This window comes from Cnephaeus nilssonii, assembly GCF_951640355.1.
Source record: "Cnephaeus nilssonii genome assembly, chromosome: 10".
Lineage (NCBI taxonomy): Eukaryota > Metazoa > Chordata > Mammalia > Chiroptera > Vespertilionidae > Cnephaeus > Cnephaeus nilssonii.
In genome coordinates, this window is record NC_137081.1 from 53,187,280 (window position 1) to 53,210,830 (window position 23,551).

Below are 23,551 nucleotides of genomic sequence, written 5' to 3' on the forward strand. Positions count from 1 at the left end.
AGCTCATGTATATACTAGTATCCTGGTTGGCCAGGCCAAACATTGATAAAATTGGAGAGTCCTTGTGAAGAGAAAAACAGTGACACCAATTCTCCCTTCTATCCCTCCCTGGGCCCATGGCAGGGTCCTCTCACAGCTGGGATTTCTCCCTCTTTTGACCAAAGTGGGTGATGATGGATGTTGACTCAGGTACATGGGCTCTTATGAGGGCAAGGAGAAGAGACATGGATCTCTAAGCTTCTTTTCGAAGGTCAAATGGCAAATACTGATCTCTTTCTGGGGCTCAGCATTCTTCTACCCCCCCACCAACTCATTCCAAACAAGTAGGACTTAATTTTTATTTCTTAAGGAAATCTAATCAGCAGATCAGGAATTTCAGTGTTGTTTGCTAAGCAGTACATCTTATCATGGGAATCTAAGCATTTTTCTTATAGGTCTTGGTGACCAGAAAGTTAGCTGTAATTATTCTTGTGGTAAGAGTGGCTATGGACTGAATTCATATTCTCATAACTCCCAATGAGACTGTATCAGGATATAGGGTTTTTAAGGAGATAATTAAGGTTAAATTAGGTAAAAATGGTGGGCCCTTATCCAATAAGACTGTGGCCTCCTCCTCCTCCTCCTCCTCCTCCTCCTCCTCCTCCTCCTCCTCCTTCTTCTTCTTCTTCTTCTTCTTCTTCTTCTTCTTCTTCTGATGGCATAGTAAGAAGGTGACCTTTTGCAACCTAAATAAAGAGCAAGAGCTCTCACCAGTCACCAACTTCGCTAGCACATTGATCTTGGACTTCCAATCTCCAGAACTGTGAGAAAATGAAATTCTGTTGTTCAAGCCACTCAATCTATAACATTTTGTTATGGTGGCCTAGGCTCTGAATCCTTATGCTTATTGAGTTCTTGCTCCTTTATGTCCCTGAATGTGTGACTTTGGCCAGGTACTTGCCCTCTCTGTGCCTCAGTTTACTTCTCTTGTGAAATGGTGATGATAATGTTACTTATTTATTAAGGTTATTTTGAGGATTAAATTATTTAACCTATGCAAAGTGCTTATATAGTAAGCCCAAAACAATTGACTGTTATGATTATAAACTACAAACATACTTAATATGTAGCTGTATACATTGCCAAGCTGTCTGGCCAAAGACAAAGTCCAAAGACAGAACAGTTTTTCAGGAAATTCTTTATACACATGACTCATTTGCCCCTTATTTTGTAAGATGACCTCATCCAAAATGATACTTAATTTTTTTCTTTATGGGACCAGTCTTCTCTGACAGATTGCAGCTTCAGAAGGACAGAAAATCTTGTTTTTATTTGTAAACATGTAGTCCCATAAGAAAATGCTCAATATATGTTGGTTGAAGGAAGCAAGGCCAGACATTGGAAATAAAGGAAAGAAGAAAGAAAGGATGTAGAATATTTTATTGAATTTTTAAATATCTCCAGAAATTCAGAATACATGCATTTAGGCTGACATTAAAGCATATGTACATCTCCTGTAAAACACACAGCGAGGGAACAAAATGGCAAGAGCACAAGCTAAAGAAAAACCACCACCCAATTTGCATTTTCATTAATTCAGCCTTAAATGTGGCTTTGCATCCCTGAGTAAGTGGCTTACTCCCTAAAGGTGATGATCAGATAGGAAATCGTCACACACTTTTCCTGTGACTAGTATAATGTTATGTAGTCTTCTTAGACAAAATTTGATCATTGCAAAGAATTACTCATTATGTCCATATTAATAATAAAAGAACAAAAAACATATCCCGAGCCTTTCAAAATGTGAAAGTACTGAAGTACATTTGGGCAAATCTTTAAGAGAAACACCCACTTGGTTTTCAGAGTAACAATAACAGGCATTTATAGTGTACAAAAGCTTGCCATTGCAATACAATTTACATTCTGATTAGAATTTCGAGGTATTGATGCATATTCAAGCAAATCTCTATTAGGAACCCCCATTTCATTTTCAAAATAACAGTAATGGTCTTATGTACATGGTATAAAAACTTGCATTGTGCTATGTTTTACATTCTAATGCTTTTATTCCTAGAAAATGAGAATTTATCACAAGAAGATGGTCCTGAAGATAAAGAGCCACCTCTTTTGGCCACAGATCAGTCAAGTCCAGAGAAAGATGCCTGGGACCTACACAGCCATTCAGTGGAATCATCTTTTACGGATTCTTCTGTAGTTTCAGGTACTTGGAACACATGCGTACGTTTTGTACACTAACTACTACATCACAAAAAAATCAATTGGGGCATCGATGATATTGGGGTCTGTTAAGCAGAGGGATAAAATTTGGGCTTTTGGGGTCTTGTGAACATTTTTATTAAAATAATATTTTTAGAAGAGATTAAATTAGAATAATTCCTCTTGGTGGTTAAAAATGTTTTCAAAACTAATGCAATATTAATATGTTATGAATATGAACACATTTGGTTCTAATTTTACTTTATAAGACATCTGTGGGCCTTTTAATGTGATAAATATCATAAGCATGTCCCATATTTTCATGGTTTTCAAAGTTCTTTCAAATACATTATAGCCATGTGCCACATAAGGACATTTTGGTCAATGACAGACCGCACATATGACAGAGGTCTCACTACATCATAATGGAGCTGAAAAACTCCTATTGCCTAGTGACGTCTTAGTCCTAGCTGTTGTAAGGTGGTAGTGCAATGCGCTGCTCAGGTATTTGTGATGATGCTCTTGGAAACAAAAAGCTGCCAGTCATCTGAAGGTGTAACATACACAATTACGGACAGTACATAACACGTTAAAAAATGACTGTGTCCTAGCCGGTTTGGCTCAGTGGATAGAGTGTTGGCCTATGGACTGAAGCATCCTGGGCTCGATTCCAGTCAAGGGCACATACCTGGTTGCAGGCTCGATCCCTGGCCCTGGTCTGGATGGCCCTGATCAGGATGCATGCGGGAGGCAACCAGTGGATGTGTCTCTCTCTCATGTCTTCACATTGATGTTTCTCTCTCTCTGCCTCTCCCCCTTCCTTCCACTCTCTCTAAAGAATCAATGGGAAAAATATCCTTAGGTGAGGATAAAAAAACAACACACAAACGATTATGTTACTGTTTTACATATTTACTGTACTATACTTTTTATCATTATTTTAGAGTGTATTCTTTCTACTTGGAAATAAAACAGTTTACTTTAAAACAGTATGCCGCGTTATCCTGGCAGTAGCCTCATACATCTCATTTTACTGCATCTCTAGATTGCATCATTGTCCCTTGTGCTTGATTTAGTCTTCTGTTGTTTTGTATGGTAACATGCTATAAAGGCTTGTAGTCTGGTAGCAATAGACTACACCATACAGCCTAGGTGTGTAGTAGGCTATCCCATCCAGATTTGTGTAAGTGAACGCTATAATGTTCACACAACAACAAAATCACCTACAGTCATTTCTCAGAACATGTCCCATTTGTTGAGCAGCTTGTTTCATGCAAAGCTCTGATAATTAAGTAAGGCCATTACCTTTTTCCCTACTTTACAGACCGGTTCAGCTGGATTGTAGCATAAAACCAAGGCTGTAGGAAGGAAGATGAACAGGTGCTAAAATGGTGTTGGCTTGAATTGCAATATTTAATTGGTGTGAGAACTGATACCACTATATCCACCTTTCTATTTTATTTTTTAAACTTTTTAACTTTATTTTTATACTATTAATAAAGAAATAATTATCCCCCAATTGTCCCCTTGTCCCCCCAGTCCTGCCCTCACCCTCATCCTCACCCTCAACCTTTATTGTCTGCGTCCATCGCTTATGCTTATATGCATGCATACAAGTTGATCGCTCCCACTTCCCTCTGAGGTTTGAGCATCTGATCGATCACCTTTTTATTTTTATTTATTTTGAGAGTATGTTTATTAAAGCTGGGGACAGTGTAACAAGGAAGGGCTTAGGATAGAAGAAGCAACAGGAGAGAGCCTAGGCTGGGCTGCTTTGGCTCACCGAAAACTCAGAGAAAAGGAGGCCTTGGAGACAGGTTCAGGGGGTTAGTGCGGGGTGAGCTGCCGCTGCCCTCTGCTCCCCTGGTTGCAAGTCTCCTGGGTTTAAGAGAGAAAAGAAGAGATGCAGGCCTCCGAGGGAAGAAAGGCGTGGGTATGCTCTCAGGGAGGGAGAGCATTCATGGCCACCTTTTTATATGAAACAACCCTGGAAGGATCAAACCAATTTAATTTTGTTCCTCTCCCTAATTTTCTCATGATAGGATTTTTCTCTCCTCCCCTACCTCCTCAAAAGGGCCACGTTCTATTTTCTCAAGAAATATGTAAAGTCTGTGGTGTGCTGATAAATTTTTAACAAGTAGCTCTCTGGGGAAAAGAAACAAAAAGCCCTGATTGGCAGTGTATACCAATGTCCCTGGTGTAAATGCTCTCAATAAGGCTGATTTTAAGCCTCCATCATAATGTCACTGAGTACAAAGTTGGGGAGAGATGTGCAGCAGCACACCATTAGGTAACATTTCCACCATACAGATGCAATAGGCTTAGATAATACAGTAAAATGATCAGGAAATGGTGGGTTTTAAGTATTTATTGCCTTGGTTTTAATGTAATTTATTTAATTGTAAGTTTATGTAATTTAATTTTTTAAAGTGCTGTGCTTAACAGCTGGCTCACAAAATTTCTCAAAATTTAATAGTTGGCTATTGTGAGCTGGTATTAAGCTGACTCCAGTGTACCACTAGCAAAGTTTACTATTTTTGACTCAGAAAAGTAATATGGCTGCATTGCAGCAAACTTGAAAACATAGAAACATACAAAGAAAGTGGCCCATTCTCCTGCAATATAGATCACTCTTAACAGTTGGATGTGTAGCCTTCTGGTCGGTGTACACACCTGGATGTTTACTTACAAGGACATTTCTCCTGTGTTCATTCGATGTTCTTCTACAGAATGACTTATAAAAGCAGAATAATAATTGCATCCACTGGATGCATTAAAATAGATTATTTAATTATTGAACATTTAAGGTGCTTCCAAATTTCTACATGTCTCAGTTTGATTCTTATAAACATATGACATAATTGAATTTTCTGGATCAAATGATTTCTATAATTTTAAGACATTCAGTAATATCAAATTTTACACCAGGAACTAGTATCAATTTACATGTCCTCCAACAATATAGAGAGTACCTATTGCCCTGAAATCTCTTCTACCAGAGTGGGTAATATTTTCAAATATTTTATTATTTCAATTTGAATTTTTTAATTCCTAATGGAAAATATGTTTACAAGTTCATTCTTTTTTGTTGTTGTTTTTTTTAATCACTTATCTGTTTTTCTAAGAGGTTCTTTATAATCTTCTTGCTGGTTTATATGAACTATCTATAGCTATCCTTTGTCTTGAATAATACCAATGTTTTTTCTAGTTTGTCTGCTATTTAGGCTTGTACATGGTGCTTGCTTTTTCATGCAAGGCACCTGAAGTTTGAATGTCCCCAGGAGTCAACTGGAGAAGGGGGTCTTGTTGAAATGCAGACTCTGATTCAGTAGGTCCTGTGTGGGACCTGAGATTCTGCCTTTCTCACTGGCTCCCAGCCAATGCTGCTCAGCTGGTCCTAGACCACCCGTTAAACAGCGAGATTTAATGTGTAGAAGAGCAAAGCTTTCAAACCTGCACCCTAGAAGATTTTTCCTTTTTCATTTGAGCAGTTGCGTTTTCCTTCAGAAATCTTGATTCTGTAGGAATGCCAATACCCACTACCTGACTTTAGGGTTTTCACCTTTTATTACATTTCCTTGGTAGGCTATCTGACATCTCGGTGGCTATTTTTTAATTTCACACTGGAAAGAATTGAAGACAGGATAGAGACTCGGAAATGATCCTGCATCTCAAATAAGGGTTTTTCCTCAAAGGTTGCCTAGTGCATCTCATCAGAGTGTGCCTTATGTATGGAGGGGTCTGAGTCTCTAAGTGGACAAAGTTAAAAGCAAAACTTTTTTTAATTTCTATTTTCTTAGAATTTAAAGCTACATCTTTTGGAAAAAAAATTGGATCTTCATAATGGCCATAGGGAACAGAATGGGTTTTCTTTTCTTCTCGGGTTTCCTCCCTTCCTCTCTTCCCTTCACTTGTTTCATTAACAAATACTGATCATGTCCCAGGAATGTAAATCCAGTGGGGGAATAACAGAAATTGATTCTGCCCTATGGTGCTTTCAACTGATGGGTGTGTCGGGAAAACATTAGTTACTATATTAGCTGCATAGTAAGTGCTATGCAATATTGCTATAGTAAGTGCTGTGAAAGGAAAGTACAGACAATTAAAATATATAATAGTTATCCAGCAGGCATGGCTCAGTGGTTGAGCGTTGACCTATGAACTAGTAAGTCAGTTTCATTCCCAGTCAGGTTGCAGGCTTGATCCCCAGTGTGGGGTGTGCAGGAGGCAGCTGATCAGTGATTCTCTCATCATTGATGTTTCTCTCTCTCCCTCTCCTTTCTTCTCTAAAATCAATTAAAATATATTTTATATATATAAGATATACAGAAATCTGAGGACTCCATCCAATACATAGACTTTAACAATCTTCTAGTCTAGAAGATCTTTGTGATGTAGATTTGGGAGCAGATTTGTACAATCCCTTATCTATGAAAATAGAGTGCCTTTGCTTTAGGGCATAGACACTGCTGCTGTGGATTAATCCAAATGTCTGTTCATTTTCTTGTTGCTCTACAGAACTGAAAGTACTGATATAAATTACTTGTAAAATACCAGTAACCCAAAGAAGTTGTTGGAGCTCTGTTGATTGAATTTTATGTTGCAAAATTTACTATGAAAGGATTTTTGCCTACATTGGCATTCTTTGAGAGAATTAACAATCAAAAAGTATATGAAAGCGTTCCATAGTCTCTAATATGCATTTGCATAATTATGTTTTGTGTATCTTATTGATACTGATGATGTATAATCTTTATTTTTAATTCTAATGTATTGTGTTAAGGTTTCAAATACGGTTACCAAAATGGCATCAAAAGAAACTTTTTACTTAAGGTGCACATAATCTGTACATATGAATTTTCATATGCAGAAAGAAAAAAATTGACTTGAATTATTTCCAAGTTCAAATGAAGACTTCTGTAATTTTATTTCTGAACCAGTTTCTAAAATATTTGTATAGTGCATACAAATGTTAATTTTGTATAATTTTAATGCAAAGATTCTTCATATATTATTTTTCTGGCTCCTTTTACTCCTTAATACATCTGATGGGTGAGACAGATTGCCATTAATAACAGTGGCCTGTCCCGAAATCAGTTTTAATCACATCTCCCCTTCATCCTAGGAGCGGTATGTCAGAATTCCCCAGGGTAGGTCTGGAGGGTGATTTCATCAGGTCTCCACGTTGGGGGCTGGCAGTTCTTCCTTCCTCCTTCCAACGGCTTCCCATTAAAAAGGTGGTCAATAAAAGTCCTTTCTTTTTCCAAGTTAGCACAATAATTTCTAAAGAATATTCGAATAGTTCTCAGACTATTAGTATGATTTTAATGCTGGGTGTTGTAGGTCTGCTTTCTGAAGTCACTGGTTATCTTATAACAAGAAAATATTGAAAAACTTTGATATTTCTCTAAATCACACTTCCCTAGAAAACATCAGAGGGGCATAAAGCCTACATTCCTTTTTTTCTATTAAAACTATTTTATTTAGAGCAAGCACATATTTATCTGGATTTTTAAAATTCTCTAAGTGTACAATCAAATCAATCTTACAATCAGTTTTAGTTGTCTGCTACTGTTGCTTTTTGCAAGTAAGTAGTTATTTTGCATCGATATTTTTATTATACTATTTTAGAAATTAATGCTCTATAATAAAATAAAAGTGAAGTAAATAAGATTCACAACTAAAAAAAGTATTGTATTTGGAATAAGTTTACTGTCATGCAGAGTTTCGCAGAAACTATGTTGAATCTTCCTGTTGTCAAACTAGAAAATGCAAATACCCCAGATTGGCCAGCAGAGGGCGCTTTTACATTTATAACGAGACTGGAATGTCACTGTTCTAGTATAATGTAACAGTATAATGTAACGGTGCCATGTGTGAATATACGGTGCGCATGACTATGAATGCATGTGTATATTTTGATTTACATATTCGTTCACGTGAAGATTTTAAAATTCCACCCCAGCTAATGAGCTTACCAACCTGCTTGTTTTCAGACTTTAATACCTTCTTTTTCATATTCCCCCATATGTTCCACTCCTTAGGTTTATCCGGTGACATTATGCTTTGGAATATATTGTGGATATATTTTGCATAGATCATGTTCTGTAGGAGGGGTTTAAAAATTGACCTTTATAAAACAGCCTCCTTCTCCCTGGCCCAATCTGTTCCAGCACTTTTGTTGTTGTTGTTTTGTTTTGCCTTTTTATAGACCGAAGTCCAATCTTAGATTTGGTCTAAACTATTTTCTGTTCAAATGCCACAAAATTTATCCTTGCACTTGAGGACAAGAATAATGTTCTATAGCACTAACCTCTAGAAATTTAGAAATTCTTAGAATCTCTACAAATAAATACCATATAGCAGTTGGGATCTTAGTGGGAAAGAAAAGGATGCAGTAATATTGTGTCAGACTTGCCTATCCGATTGCAGCATTGGTTTGAATTGAGACAGCTCTCCTTTACGCCTATATTTTTCTAATTTTAGTTACATTAATTTGTTATACTATTGAGGCAATCCAAAAGGCAGATAAGAATTTGAGCTGAGAGAGAGATGCTGATGTTGATATTGGTGTTTTTTAAAGAATAGTATAGGTTTTTATGTTATTTGAAACCTGCCACGAGCCATCTAGGTCTGTTATATGACTTACAATTGCATAATAGCTCTAGGAGGTTTACCATTCATCTCTCAGAAATGAGGACAAAGGTATTTTGATGAAAAGAAATCTCCCTAGTGTTCAGCTAATACATGCTAGATTTATTTTCATGACATCCCTTTTATGGCTACAAATCTAATATGTATTTTTTGTTTATTTGTGGGGGATTTTAGCACATTTTAACAAAGATGATGCTTCTAATATTAACTTGATTATTAGACCTTACCTTCTCTATTTTGGTGTGTGAATGAGGACTAGAAACTGGCGCAGTGGAAATAAAGGAGTTAGTTGGTCAGGAACCAAGCACTGAGGTATTGGCCTCACCCTCAAAGTGTTTATAATACAATTCAAGAACACAAGTTACAGGGTCCCAAAGAGACATAGTAATCTATCTATAGCCAAATAGAAAGTATTAAAGGATGAGGAGAGAAGACTTGCGAAAAAAAGGAAGACAGAGAAAGCTTACCAGAGTAGGAATATGAGACATTTCGGCTGAGCCGTGAAGGTCCTGTGTTGGGTTTGTGACCGGAAGTGGCAGGCAGCATTTTAGGTTGCACAAACATCATGAACAAAAGTGCAGGTATAGCAGAGTGCAAAATGTGTTCAGCGTGGGAGATGTGGAAAACAAGGGAGGCTATGCCTGTGTGGGGGCAGGGAGTAGATTAATTAATACAGTTATATAATATATTTATTATATACAATGAGCATCATTCTCCAGCTGTATTAAACACAGAAAAATGCCATAACAAAATGTGTGCAGGGGGACAGTTTGATTAGAGGGGAGGGTTTATGGAGGAGAGTGGTATCAGAGAAGATTTCGAAGATCACTGAGAATTCAGGGGTTTCTCTCTGATTTTTACAAATGCTTTTCTAGGGCAAAAGAAGACGCTTTTATTTCTATTTGTTATTGAATTTACTGGTTGTGACATTGGTTAATACAAATTCTATAATACATCATCTGTATATTGTATTGTGTGTTCATCACCCCAAGTCAAGTCTTCTTCCATCACCATTTATCGCCCCCATATCTCCTCTTCCTCCCTCCACCCTTTTCCCCTCTGGTAATCACCATACTGTTGCCTGTGTCTATTTTTTTTTTCTTCTTAATTCCTACACCTTTTTCACCCAGCCTCACAACCCCCTGCCCTCTGACAGCTGTCAGTCTGTTGTCTATCTAGGAGACTGTTTCTATTTGGTTTGTTAGTTTATTTTGTTCATTAGAGTCTACATATGAGTGAAATGATGTGGTATTTGTCTTTTTTTTCTGCCTGGCGTATTTTACTTAGCATAATGCTCTCCAGGTCCATGCATGCTGTTGGGCAAGATTTCCTTCTTTTTTTATGGCCGAGGAGTATTCCATTTTGTAAATGTATCACAGCTTTAAAAAAAAACTACACACTGAGAAGTTTATCATTCATGCTCTGGCGGGGGCTACTCAGTTGGTTGGAGCATCCTCACAAGTGCACCGAATAGTCGCCGGTTCCATTCCCGGTCGGAGCACATCCGTGGGTTGTGTGTTCAAGCTCCTGTAGGGCTTGCACGGACATTGGCATTTCTCTCTCTCACTTCCTCTCTCTCAAAAATCAATTTTTAAAAAGTTTATCTTTCATCACTTGAACAATGACCAAGTACTAGCATAAAGCATATGTGATTATCTCAGATGATGTTTGTAGGAGAGCCCATAATTAGAGGAATGTATCCTCCTCTGGGGTGTGGGAAGTGTCTGATACCAGCTTGTAGGAGCCAGACAGGCACATGACTCCCTAAGTCCACACTGTGGCATCACACCGCAGCTTGAAATGAGCCTCGGTGGGGATATTTACACTGGACATTGGCTAACACTTTTACATTGTGGCTTCCCCCCTCCTAAAATAAGAGCCCAAATTCTGAACACTCACCAGGACACCCATAACTGTATCTCTCCACATACTTTCCTCATGAGTCTGTTTATGTCTGCTTCACTTGCACAGCTTCTCTTGAAGGGTGCCTATCAGCTAAAGAACTTTGCAATTCACCTCCTACCTTGCCACCCCTAAACCTTGTTGTTGCCAAGACTTGCTTTCCCTGTGGTCTTCTGACTCATCACTCATAACTGACTCTGCCCTAGGACCTTTTGCCTGTGTCTCGCCTGACAGTGAATGAATGGGTTGTTCCAGTGGGTTTGTTATCCTCACAACCCCGTACTTTAATCACGATCTTTCTATCTGAGACCCAACTCTAAAGGCTAAAGGGCATAGAGATGCAATGTACGCCAATGTCCTTACACACAACTCAAATTTAATTCTGACTGGAACATTTCAGCGTATAAATTTTATAATTCTATAAACGGGAGCAAGGAGCTCCTCGGATAGCCATGTGGGCTAAGGTTCTAGGAGTGCTTTTGTATGTGTGTTTTTCTCTCTCTTTCTCTTTGGGAAACTCATTTCCTAGAAGCTTGGATCCAGGAGAGAATATGCAAGGTGGGTGGAGGTGGCTTCTCTCCATTCTGTGGGAACACATGTTCCCTGGCATGGAGAGCAAAATCTGACAGACCAAAATGTGAGCGTGTGTGTGCGCGCGCGCGCGCACTCACGCACACATCCATATACATAGAGCTAGCTGAAAATAAAAGTCATCTATTTCCTCTCAAAAAAGATTATGTCAAAAGAAAAGGAAATATGTATTATTAGTAGCGAGAAAGTCAAGCCCACTCCAGAAGTCCACGCTGGCTCTGTGTGAGTGCCCCTGTGTGCACATGTCGGAAGTCTTAGGGGTGGTCTTGGACAGGCTAGGCTGCGGGGGTAGGCAACTGGAGGGAGGAATGGCCAAGGACCTGAAGCTCACATGCATCAGGAGGTCAGAACCAGGATAAATATAAAGTGACCGTGACAAGTGGAACTAGACTATTTGCAGACCCTGGCAGCACTGCCTCTCAGGAGAACGGGGTCTGTTGATGACCTTCTTCCTCGGTGGGCACACGGCCCCTTGCACCGCTTCCTGCTGTGATGCAAAACCACGTCCCAACAAAGAGAACGCCGGACGGCCTAGGCCAGCGGTCAGAGAGAAATAGTCTGTGGACTGACAGGTGCATCGAGGCTGAAAATAGGAGGGGCACCACCCGTAGGAGTAGAAGTGAGAAGTAATTTGTATCTTACCTAATGAGACTTAGGTCTTAGGTTCAAAACACAATGTCCCTTATCAACAAATTGTTATAATAGCATCTTCCAGCAGAGGGCAGACTTTACATTGAAATAAATCGAGAAAGGCCTTCCATCAAGAGCTTTTTAATAGATTTTTTTTTAACTTCAAAATATTTGGTTTCTAAATGGGTTTTAAATATTTTCAAAGTATTTAAGGTCCAGAGGATATTAAATGTGAAATTTATCAGATTCCAGTTAATATTTCTGCCTTCTTAGTAATAAAAATGTTCAAGTTCTGCTGGCAGAGAAGCAGTTTTTCTTATGGCTTATGGACTGGTCATAGACACTATCGCCATGAGCAAAGCTGTTCCTTTTTGTGTTGTTTACAAAATTATTACAGACAATCCTATCTTCTAACTGGATGAGTAACACTTTCCTTCATTTCCATACAGTTTGATATGAATAACTGCTATTCTTTAACAGAAATAACCAGCATTTTCTTATCTGTTTCATAACTAGCTTTGGTATTTTTCCTAGAGGAAATAAGACCTATATAAAAGTTAGCTAAATGTATTATGTAAGAAAACTCCAATATTCAAAGCCTCTTTAAGCTGCAACTTCACAAAAGTTTCAGATGCTTCTCTTCGTGATTTATTTCTTGATAAATTCTCACAATAAATGAGAAAGTAGAAACTAGTATTTGTATTGCAAATTTTTAAAAGGTTAAATCACTTGTTAGCAGTGGCTGAGAGTAGATCTGGAGACCGATCTGTCTGACTCCATAGCATGTACTCTTTTCATGGCAATCCTCAGTCTCCAATTGCCTCGATTTTATCTAATCTATTTTAAAATCATAGACACATGACTTTATCCATTAGGACATCAGTTCAGATTGACACACTGTGAAAAGCACAGAGTGAAACAAGATATTCCTATATAGTCCATTGCAGGAATTCTTGGCTTATAAACTCAATAGGTTGGTTTAATTTTGGTATCACTTAAGCACTTTCTCGATCTGGCTTTTTGGGGTGTGTGTGTGTATGTGTGTGTGTGTGCGTGTGTGTGTATAATATAACTTTTAAAAATGAATACAGGAAGAAAATCTCTGGGGAAGAAATTCTCAATGTTATAGGAGATACAATATGCTTTCTTCTATTATTAAAGTTACTTCCTAGAGTACTTATATGTCTATGAAATAAAAATATGTCAAATGCTTAAGCATTTGCAGTCTAGGAAACAGACTTATTTTTGTACTGAGAAACTGGAAACATATATCCTTAAAATGACAAACAAATAGACCTCTGATATTCCCTTTCGCTTTCATAATGTTCTCTAGCAGAATTATTGCAATTAATTTTTTCAACTGGATGCAAGTATTCTTCTTTTATTTATGTGCAGAAAATAGTTTCAACATAAATGTGGATATTTCAATGTAAAGTAAACAAAAGTCTATGGATGAAATCAGAAATATTAGCAAAATAAAACAATCTAACTTTTCTTGCAAAGACAAGCTGTTTCAAGATTGATAGAAAATTTGACATTACAGTGAAAATGTCTAGATGCTTAAAAAAACAACTTTATTTCACTTAGAAGTATGGCTACAGGATTGTCTGCCTGTTTACAAAGCGTCGCTCAGATTATCAGCCATGCCTAGTGTTGGGTAAAGGCACTGGGATACTGGACATAGAATCAGATAATAGGGGCTTCCAGCTCTGCCCTATTCCAGCTGTGTGATCTGAATCAATGATTGAGCCTCTCTGAGCTGTGGTTTCTCACCTATAAAATGGAGGTGATAACGGGTATGTACCACATAGGATGCTGAGAGTTTAAAGTGTAATTTATATTACATCTGTGAAAGCACAAAGCTCAGTGACACATTGCAGATTTATTGATTAGATGAAAATAATCCAAATCACAAACTTAATTAATCATACCCTATTTTTGGTAGAAGCTGTCTTTAATATTCACTAATTATTTGCATGCATTGCATTAAATAGGTTCCCCCAATCATGTGCATGTTAGAACAAAGCTTGGGGAAAAATCTTGACTATACACTTACATGGAGCAGGTTTAAGTTTATGGTTTAACTGTTAGTGATTAGAAAACAAAATAGAAATCAAATGTAATTTCCACTTGGATTACACTTAGTTGGAAACTTTACAGTGTTAGATTTTTGATAATATTTATTAGTATTTATCCATATTTTTGGTATTGTTTTCAGGTCTCAGTACCACATTTAATACAGCAAATGAAAAGCATGTCAAAATTAATTTTTTTGTCTCTAATATCTTGGTCTATATATCTAAGATTGGGAGTTATCCTTGCAATGGTATTTTCCCCATCTCATTTTACACCTTGCCTTTTTCTTATAAATCACATTCTCTTTTCATCAGTACATCTGCCCAAAACACTGTTCTCCTTGACAGCTCTATCCCGCACTCGCCTCCGAGCTCCTAACAAGGCATACCTCTGGGAATTGCAAAGTGCCATATTTAAAATCTCTCAGTGAGATGTACAGGTTTCCCCGTGTGATCATAAGGGATTCCTCAAATCCGAGTTTTAGAGCTAATCTACAACAACTGATAAGCACAGTATTTTCACATTAGTATATTTATGTTGTGCTAATGTACTTAAACAGTATGTGTGTCCATTGAGAATTTTCCTACAAATTTCTTAATAGCATTCTCTTAACTTTGAAGGGAGATACCTCTGATTGGCATTGGCTGTAATTCCATTCTTTCCTAAGCTAAATGGGCTTACCTAGGTTGCAAGGAGGAGGTCATAGATGTCACAGATGCTCAACGGAATACTAGCCGGCAATAAAAAGGCACACATTACCGATAGAAAGAACAACATGGGTGCATCTCGAACTGCCTACGCTAAGTTAAAGCCAAATGTAAAGGCTACACACTCCATAGATCTATTGATGTGATATTTTGGAAAGACAAACGTGTAGGGACAGAAACCAAGCCCGCGACTGCTGGAGGACAGCAGGAGGGAGCTGACTACAGAGGCGGGTGAGGGGTCTTCATAGATGATGGGAAAATATTGACGGTGATGGTGGTGACAAACTGTATACATTTGTCAAACTATATACCTAAAAAGAGTCACTTCCAGTGTGTAAGTAAAATTGACGACACCTGACTTTAAAAATATAAATGGCTAAAGTAAGAGAAGGTACGTATAGTTTGAGAGAGTTGTATAGTGTCTCCTTCCAGAGAAGTTTTGTCGATAACATCCTATGTGTATGTTTTTCACCCATTTCTATTTCCAGCCCAAATGTGTGACACCCAGACTCCTTTCAGTGGGTAAAGACTACATTCATATACGTAATTTATTTAGTGCATTTAGCAGCTTTAGCATGAAATCATAGCTATCTAGCAATTGTAAGTATTGTGAAATGTTATTAATCATAAGAACATTATTAAATGAAACTCTTGCCCTAGTAGTACGACAGATGCTTGAATTTTATTTCATTTTCTAATCATCAGAATTTAGCTAAAGTGCTCAGAGCTGACTGTGCCTACATTAGTGAATGACTATCCAGCCCGATGAGGGAAATTGTACTAGCCTCATTTTAAACAGAGCAACTGCAACAGCAAATGTCACAGATCCTTCGGATTCCAAAGCCAACATTTGCAACCATCTTTCCTGTGCTGTTACCAGTGTAGCAATAGCTCTGATCCTTGAGGACTGGACTACAAACATCCTTGGGGATAAACTGCAAGGAGGGAAGTCTTCCCTTGGAAAGATTTCCAAATAGAACTGATACTGAGTACTGAAAACAGAACGTTGGGATTAACACATGAATGGTGTGCCCTTGCCACTCACATCAACTGCAACCCATTGACAGAAGCACAGTTTAATTACAGTAAAAAAAAATTATTTGCAACCTCACATAAGCTCCAGTATAACTGCAGTGCCAGGCTTTAATGATATTCTTCCCGAGCCAATTGTTTCTAATATTTTACAGTTATGTTTGTTACTGAACTGCTGTTTTCATAACTAACGAGTAAATCCACGTTCTTTATTAATTTCATTATTCATTACCTACCATTTTAGGTGAAAATAACTCAATGGTTTCTATAAAACAAATTTTTGTTTAAATGACATTGTCAAGCCTAGACCTTTTCTTGGACGAAATTTATAAGAAGGGGGGGGGCTGACAAAAATCATAAATCCTTACCAATTTGCATTAGCTCTCATATTGGATGTATGCTACTTTAAGTAGATATATGTACTCGATTCACTACCCGCAGCTTCTCATCCACAGTGGAGTGTTTAAATGTAGCTTGCCAGAAACTCTTACCTTTTGTGCATAATTATCTGGGTGTGCCTTCCTTACTTGCACTGAACTGTATGTACTGTGTGCTGTAGAGGTGTGTAGTTAAAATATGTTTATTCTCAGAAATATTTTTAAAATATTTTAAAATGTTTTCCTTTGCAGAATCAGACACAAGTTTGGCAGAAGGAAGTGTCAACTGCTTAGATGAAAGTCTTGGACATAACAGCAACATGGGCAGTGATTCAGGCACCATGGGAAGTGATTCAGGTACTGCCTCACTGTTGTGTAAACCTTAACAAGTGTGAAATAAGACACCATATAGTGGAAAGCATGGGGGCTGTTCATACCCTCCCTAATGTATTTATGCAATTAAAGCAATTCTTTTCTACAGTGAAGGAGTTTTGGAACTTTGCCATTCACATCCTTTAAAAGTACAACTTACAAAAGTCTTAGAATCAAGCTCTCTAATTTTGATCTAGTACATAGCTTTTTGGTCTGGCATATGCCACATTCCATAGAATCATGTTATCTAGTTTATTTATGAAATCTGTTTCAATTAATTTGACTGTTTTAAAATCTGTATGCAATTTGGTACATTTATTCCCAAACCCTAATCTTTTTTTAATTAAAATACATTTTAAATAAAAACTTTAAGAGCTCTTCTTTAAATGAAGAACTAGAAATTACATATGCAGTTAAAGAGTTCCAATTTGTATGAATATCTCTTGCATAGGAGCAGAGTTTGCAAATGTTCTTGTCACTAAATGAGAATTTTACTAGGTGTTTCCCAAATTTCTCTCCGCGTTAGTTGAATGTCCCCCCAGCAATAAATAACTGTCTCAGCACACGTGAGCAACACCTTCTGTTGTCAGATCTCCTAACTTTTGCCCATCTGATCAATTTCAAATCTCTGTTCTTTGAATGTGTGTTTCCATTATTATTACTGAGCTAATGGTAACATCTTTTCAAAATGGGTGATGGGCCCTAGATGTCTGTTACCCACCTTTCTATATTTGTCTATATGTTTACAACATATCATCATTAAAACTAACAAATTCTTAAAAATGCTTTGCAATGTGGCCAGCTAAGAAGCAGTAGAGAATTGGCAAATTAAGAAACAAATTATTTTAGTCTTTGTTTGTTTTGTGGTTGAGTTGTAGTAAACACTTAGAAAATACTGTGTACTTCAGATTGTCCTCCGTCCTCAGAAGAATTATAGAAATTTAGGTCCACAATAGATCTAAAGGGTCAAAATAATTTACATAAGATGGTCAGCTGCCCTAAAAGCTTTCCAAATTGAAGTGTATCACTTCTCTCAATAAGACTTCTGAATCCCTTGTCACAAACAAGTTGGTTTGAGGAAACCCAATTCATCAAATGTCAGTCATAACATTAACATTAACTAAAAAGGGTTAATTCATTTTCTGTTCAATTCAGTCAGTGTTTATGAAGTTCTTGTCATGTGCTTATTTCTGTGGATTATATTTAGTTTTTTGTATGCCTATTATCCAATTGTTTAATTTAATTATGATTTTAAAATTAAATGCTATTGATTCTAGAACTCAAAGTATAATCTAGCTAATATGTATCATTTTATGGGTAGTTTTAAACTTCTGGAACTAGTCCTAATTTTTGTTTGTCTATGTAAGGGCTTTTCAAGAGCATTCATTCAATAAATATTTCATGGCCATCCTCTCTGTGCAGGGCATTTTGTCTAGTTCGAGCTGTTAGCAAATGTAACTGTTTACTGATTTTCAGTGCTCAGTGTGGCATGTAAGACGTGATAAATCTAAATGCAACCTACTTTTAAAAAGCAAATACATTTTCAAAGGCAAATACATGTGAAGACAAACACATTTTCAAAGGCTATCCATTGACGTTTTAGATGGGGTCAGTGCTTAGGACAAAGAATTACTTTGCATAATGGGTAGTAGAATTTTGAAATTATAAAATAATGAAAATATTTCCCCTTAAGTACATGATATAGGATGAAATAGAAATCAATTTTTAAAAAAGGTTTGGATGAATTGCTAATTGTTAAACACATATGGAATCACTGAAAAGCATTAATTACAATGTTTGGGATTCTATTTTCACCTTTGAGGCTGACATCCAAGGGATGTTCTTCCACTTACTTGTCCTTTGTCCATTTTCCAAGGTTACATAATGGGCCATAGGATCATGGACATGACCCAATATCGTAACATGTTTCTTTGTAAACTATTATGCCATAGCAAAAGATAATTATTGATGATTTTTAAGTTTTAATATACTAATTATACTATGGGAGGCATTTTGTTTTTCTGTTTCTCATTTTCAGAGAGATGTACTGCTGAACATAAAGTAGCAATTTTTTTTTTTTTGGAATACACATTGGCCTGATATGTAGAAAGTGTTTCCTTACTATTTCAAGGTAATACCTATTAATATTTGTCCAGCTGGAATGGCATGTTTTTGTGGTGATATACTATAGGTAAAGGAGTACTTTTTCAATTTCAAACACATGCAGTGACAGACCTTTTCTCTCCAAGAATAACTCAGCTGTCAAAATCAATGTGAGAATGAAATTTGCCACATGGTGTAGTTCCAATAGAATGTTATTATTTAAGCCCTATTTTGTTTCATTTTTTTTGACCATTTATATGAATAGTATAATTTTAAGGTCCTTAATCAGTATTTGTTGTAGAGGAAGGGTGCAAAGTAATTCAAAACCTGTGCATATTTTAAATACCATTTTTATCATTGCATTTAATGGATTTTTCTTTTCAAAGAGAGCCAAAAAGAAACCAACAACAAACAAACAAAACCCAAACATTTTTTTTTTTATAAAGGAAATTGGCTCCTGGCTCATTGACACGAGTCCAGTTCTCTCCTTCTGGTGTCAGAAAAGAGAAAATTCTCTTTTTATTGCTTATGTGGATAAATTCTTCTATCCCTATGTCAGAGGATGTGATAAGGCAAGAATCAGGTTGAATATTTAGCACTCACCCAGCCCTTTTTCTTTGGATGCTATTTTCACAGTGAATCCAACTCTAATTTTTTCCATATTCACTTTGTACTTCTCTGTTAAACTTGAGGACACCCATCAAGTTTCTTAGACTTGACTAAAAAATGTGGAAGATAATTAAACTATCTATCTAATACCCAGATATTTTTTGTGGCAGCAGTATAGTTTTCCTAGACACTGAATTCCTTGAGGACAAGGACTGTATTCTTGAGAGCACATGAGTATAATAGGCACCCAGTAAATAATTACTGCAGAATGAATTAATAGTACATGACTAGTTAAATAGCAATGAAATGTCATACTTTGATTCTAGACTTAAATTTGAACATGCCAGCCCTTTCTGTTGTCTAAATTTTCTTAAATTTATTAGTACAATATTAATATGCATAAGAGATATTGATGTTCTATGCACTTGATTTAGTTTTAGATTCCTCAGATAGAGACTCTGGAAATTTTTCTAAGTTTTTTTTGAAATTTTTGTTACCCAAGATTTTACTAATAAGCATGAAAAACAAAAGGGAAATAATAATTTTTAAAAGTACATGCAGCTATTCTGAGGAAAGCAGAATTTTATTATTATTTTTCAAATTTATGCAAAAGTGTACCTAAAGTGAAATTAAAAACAGGGAATTTGCTAATATCATTTGACAAACTTTCTAGATTAAAAAGCAATTTAGCAAAAGTAAATTTCTGAATGGTGGTGTTACACATAATTTAAAATACATCTTCCTTTGCAAATATTGTGGCTCTTTTAGAAAAGTTATGTGATAAATGCTTGTAATATAGGTGGAATATTAATATTTTGATAATCTATAAAAGCCATTTAGGAGAAGTAATGATATCCTTAAATAAATTTGAGGCTTTCATAAATACAATAGAAGTTGAAATACTATAATTGATATAGAGTTCAAAAGTAAGATGGGGAGAAAACTTGTAAATGAATATTTTTAAATGTTGGTGATTTTGAAAGATTTTTTCTGAAAATCATATTAGATGAATCAGCACCTGATCCAATGATATCTTAAATATATTGCATCTGTGTTTACTCAACCATACAGAAGGCAAATTTCCTGCCAGGTTAGTAGATGACTCTTGCTAAGTGGTGTTTGGTGTGAATTTTCCTACCTGTTCAGATGGTACTATCACAACAAGTTAAAACGCAGTTAAGTGGAACCATCCCTTTGCCGAAATGGAACCATCAGCAACCTTTTTGAAGTTAATGGGATTATGTTAGCTTAGTTTTATTACGATCATTGATAAGAGAAAGAACACTTACTTCATGTGTCATGAAATACTGATAATTGCTGTCATGTCATTTTTTTCTTATGCTTACATAAAGCATAAGTTAGGCTTTTAAATTGATATAATATTTACTTTTCTGCATTCCACTGATAAGTTATACATTTTTAGATCTTTTCCTCCCTGGTTAATATGGATAAATATGGTCACTTCTAACCAAACATATTTAAACCAAGATATGGTATAATAATTTTATCCAAATGTCTATAAAATCCATGTGCGTTAGTACTTTATCAGTATTTTAAATTTAGAAATGTTATTAGAATTTTTAAAAATTTACTGTGCTTTGAGTTTCAGGAGAATGAGAATATATAGAGACATACACAATAAAGAAGCAATAAAGATCACAGTTCAAAACTAAATAGCAAAAGTAGTCACAGCCGAAACCAGTTTGGCTCAGTGGATAGAGCCTTGGCCTGTGGACTGAAAGGTCCCAGGTTCGATTCTGGTCAAGGGCATGTACCTTGGTTGCGGGCACATCCCCTGTAGGGGTTGTGCAAGAGGCAGCTGATCGATGTTTCTCTATCATCGATGTTTCTAGCTCTCTATCCCTCTCTCTTCCTCTCTGTAAAAAATCAATAAAATATATTTAAAAAAAAAAAGTAGTCACAGTGCAGTTTAAACTAACAAAATTTTTTTGTCATTCAATGAAAATCTATACATTAAAGGCTAGTATGGGAGGAGTTTTTCCCTTTCTGCATAAATATTGATTCTGCTTAATCTGGTTGGTTCAAATGCCCAAAATTTGATTTTTTTTGCCATTTTAATTTAATTTATTTATTTACATATTTTTAAAATATATATTTTATTGATTTCAGAAAAGAAGGGAAAGGGAGAGGGATATAGAAACATCAATGATGAGGAAGAATCAGTGATCTGCTGTCTCCTGCATGCCCCACATTGAGCCCTCAACCTGGGCATATGCCCTGACTGGGAATTGAACTGTGACCTGCTGGTTCATAGATTGACACCCAACCACTGAGCCACACCAGCCAGGCTGCCATTTTTAGATATTTGAGATAGATAGATAAGTGGATAGATCAATGTGCAGGCTTTTTTTTTGGGTGTTTGGTTGTCAAACAAAGTTTTTCAAATGAAGGGAAGTAGCTTCAGCTATAATATATTTTTGCAGTAAAAATTAAGAGGGATACAGAATAAGGAGGACTGATGGTTCCCACTTACCCAGTCCTCTTGATTTGTAGGTGGAAGACCTAATAGAAACATGTAAGGCATAATGGCCCAACAAAGAGATGGAAAGTGTGATGCATTAAGAACCATAACTGCAAATATTGCACCTTTCTGTACTTTGCCCTTGACTCCGGATGCTGCCCCCTTCCAGTCCTCTACCCTGTTAATTCACTCCCTCTGCACCCCAGGACAGAGGGCCTGGGCTGAATCCTGCAAATACAAACAGAGCTATGCCCATTTGGTACAGACATTAGAAAATGAATTGGTTTGGACCATACATGAAAAGCAATTTAAACACAGAGACATATGTTCAGTATGAGGGCTTCTTAGCTTTAGTCATTTTGTTGCCCATTCCTTTATTTATTTACTGGAGGCCCTGTGCACGAATTCATGCACCAGTGGGGTCCCTCGGCCTGGCCTGTGGGATCAGGCTGAAACCAGCTCTCTGACATCCCCCGAGGGGTCCTGGATTGTGAGAGGGCACAGGCCAGGTGGAGGGACTCCACCAGTGCACGATCGGGGCCATGGAGGAACCTGGGAGGTTGGCCAGCTGGAGAGGGACTGCAGGAAGGCTCCAGGGCATGTCCAGCCCATCTTGCCCAGTCCTGATTGGCTGAACCACAGCAGCAAACTAACCTACCAGTCGGAGCATCTGCCCCCTAGTGGTCAGTGCATGTCATAGTGAGCAGTTGAGCTACTTTAGCATATCATTAGCATATTACGCTTTGATTGGTTGACTGAATGACGGACAACTGGACACTTAGAATATTAGGCTTTTATTATATAGGATTTCCCTTATTTTTCTTTCTTTTCACCTCTTTCAGATGAAGAGAAAAGGGCAGGAAGAGCATCTCCTGAGCCAGAACTGAATCTCAGGCCATACCAAATGGAAGTTGCCCAGCCTGCTTTGGAGGGAAAGAATATCATTATATGCCTCCCTACTGGGAGTGGGAAAACCAGGGTGGCCGTTTACATTGCCAAGGATCACTTGGACAAGAAAAAAGCATCTGAACTGAGAAAAGTTATCGTCCTTGTCAATAAGGTATTCAAGTGGCATATAAAATAACATTCTCTATTTTCATTTTATTATTTTGAAACATTTGCATAGTGACATTTGTAACCATAGACCACACAGATTTAGTTTTATTAGGGAAAATGTCTAGTTATTTTATCTTAAATCTTTGCTTTTCAAGTTATAAGTAAAATTTTGGTTATTAGCCATTAAAATAGAATTTTTCTATAAAACCAGATTAAGTCAATTAGCTATAACTTATGTATAAAAATATATTTACCCACATATTCTTTAAGATTGACTGGTACTATGTTAAGTTATCATTGCATGTGAACATAAATGACCCCAAAACATTACTGGAATCTAGGATCAAATATTGTCCTCTAGAGTCTCTAACCATTGGCTCTTAGTCAAAGGTGGCAAGTGCTCTCTATCCAGTGTGTTTGTGTGTGTGTGTGTGTGTGTGTGTGTGTGTGTATATATATATATATATATATATATATATATATATATATATATATATAATTTTTAGAGAAAGAGAAAATTAATATTTGACTGATTTATATCAAGTTAAATAGGTAAATAGTTTTCAAAGATTTAATATATATTAAATATATATATTATTAAATGCAACACAGGTCTTTAATAATTTATATCTTGGGGCATTTGAAAGCCATCTTTATATACAGGTATAAGTCTCCAGTTTAAACCAGTGTAGTTATTAAGCTTTATTCAGGTAAATGACAGTTTATTAATTTATAAACTTATAAATTGTGGATAGTAATCTTTA

General features: G+C 36.6%; 1 protein-coding gene across 1 annotated transcript in view; it reads left to right on the top strand.

Annotated features, from left to right (window-relative positions):
• Positions 1 to 23,551, top strand: part of IFIH1 (interferon induced with helicase C domain 1) — a 58,776-nt gene that overhangs the window by 13,975 nt on the left and 21,250 nt on the right. Inside the window, exons 3-5 of the mRNA XM_079781971.1 lie at positions 2,054 to 2,200; positions 16,418 to 16,522; positions 22,574 to 22,791. Coding sequence (XP_079638097.1) covers positions 2,054 to 2,200; positions 16,418 to 16,522; positions 22,574 to 22,791 — 470 coding nt within the window. The remainder of the gene's footprint in view (positions 1 to 2,053; positions 2,201 to 16,417; positions 16,523 to 22,573; positions 22,792 to 23,551) is intronic.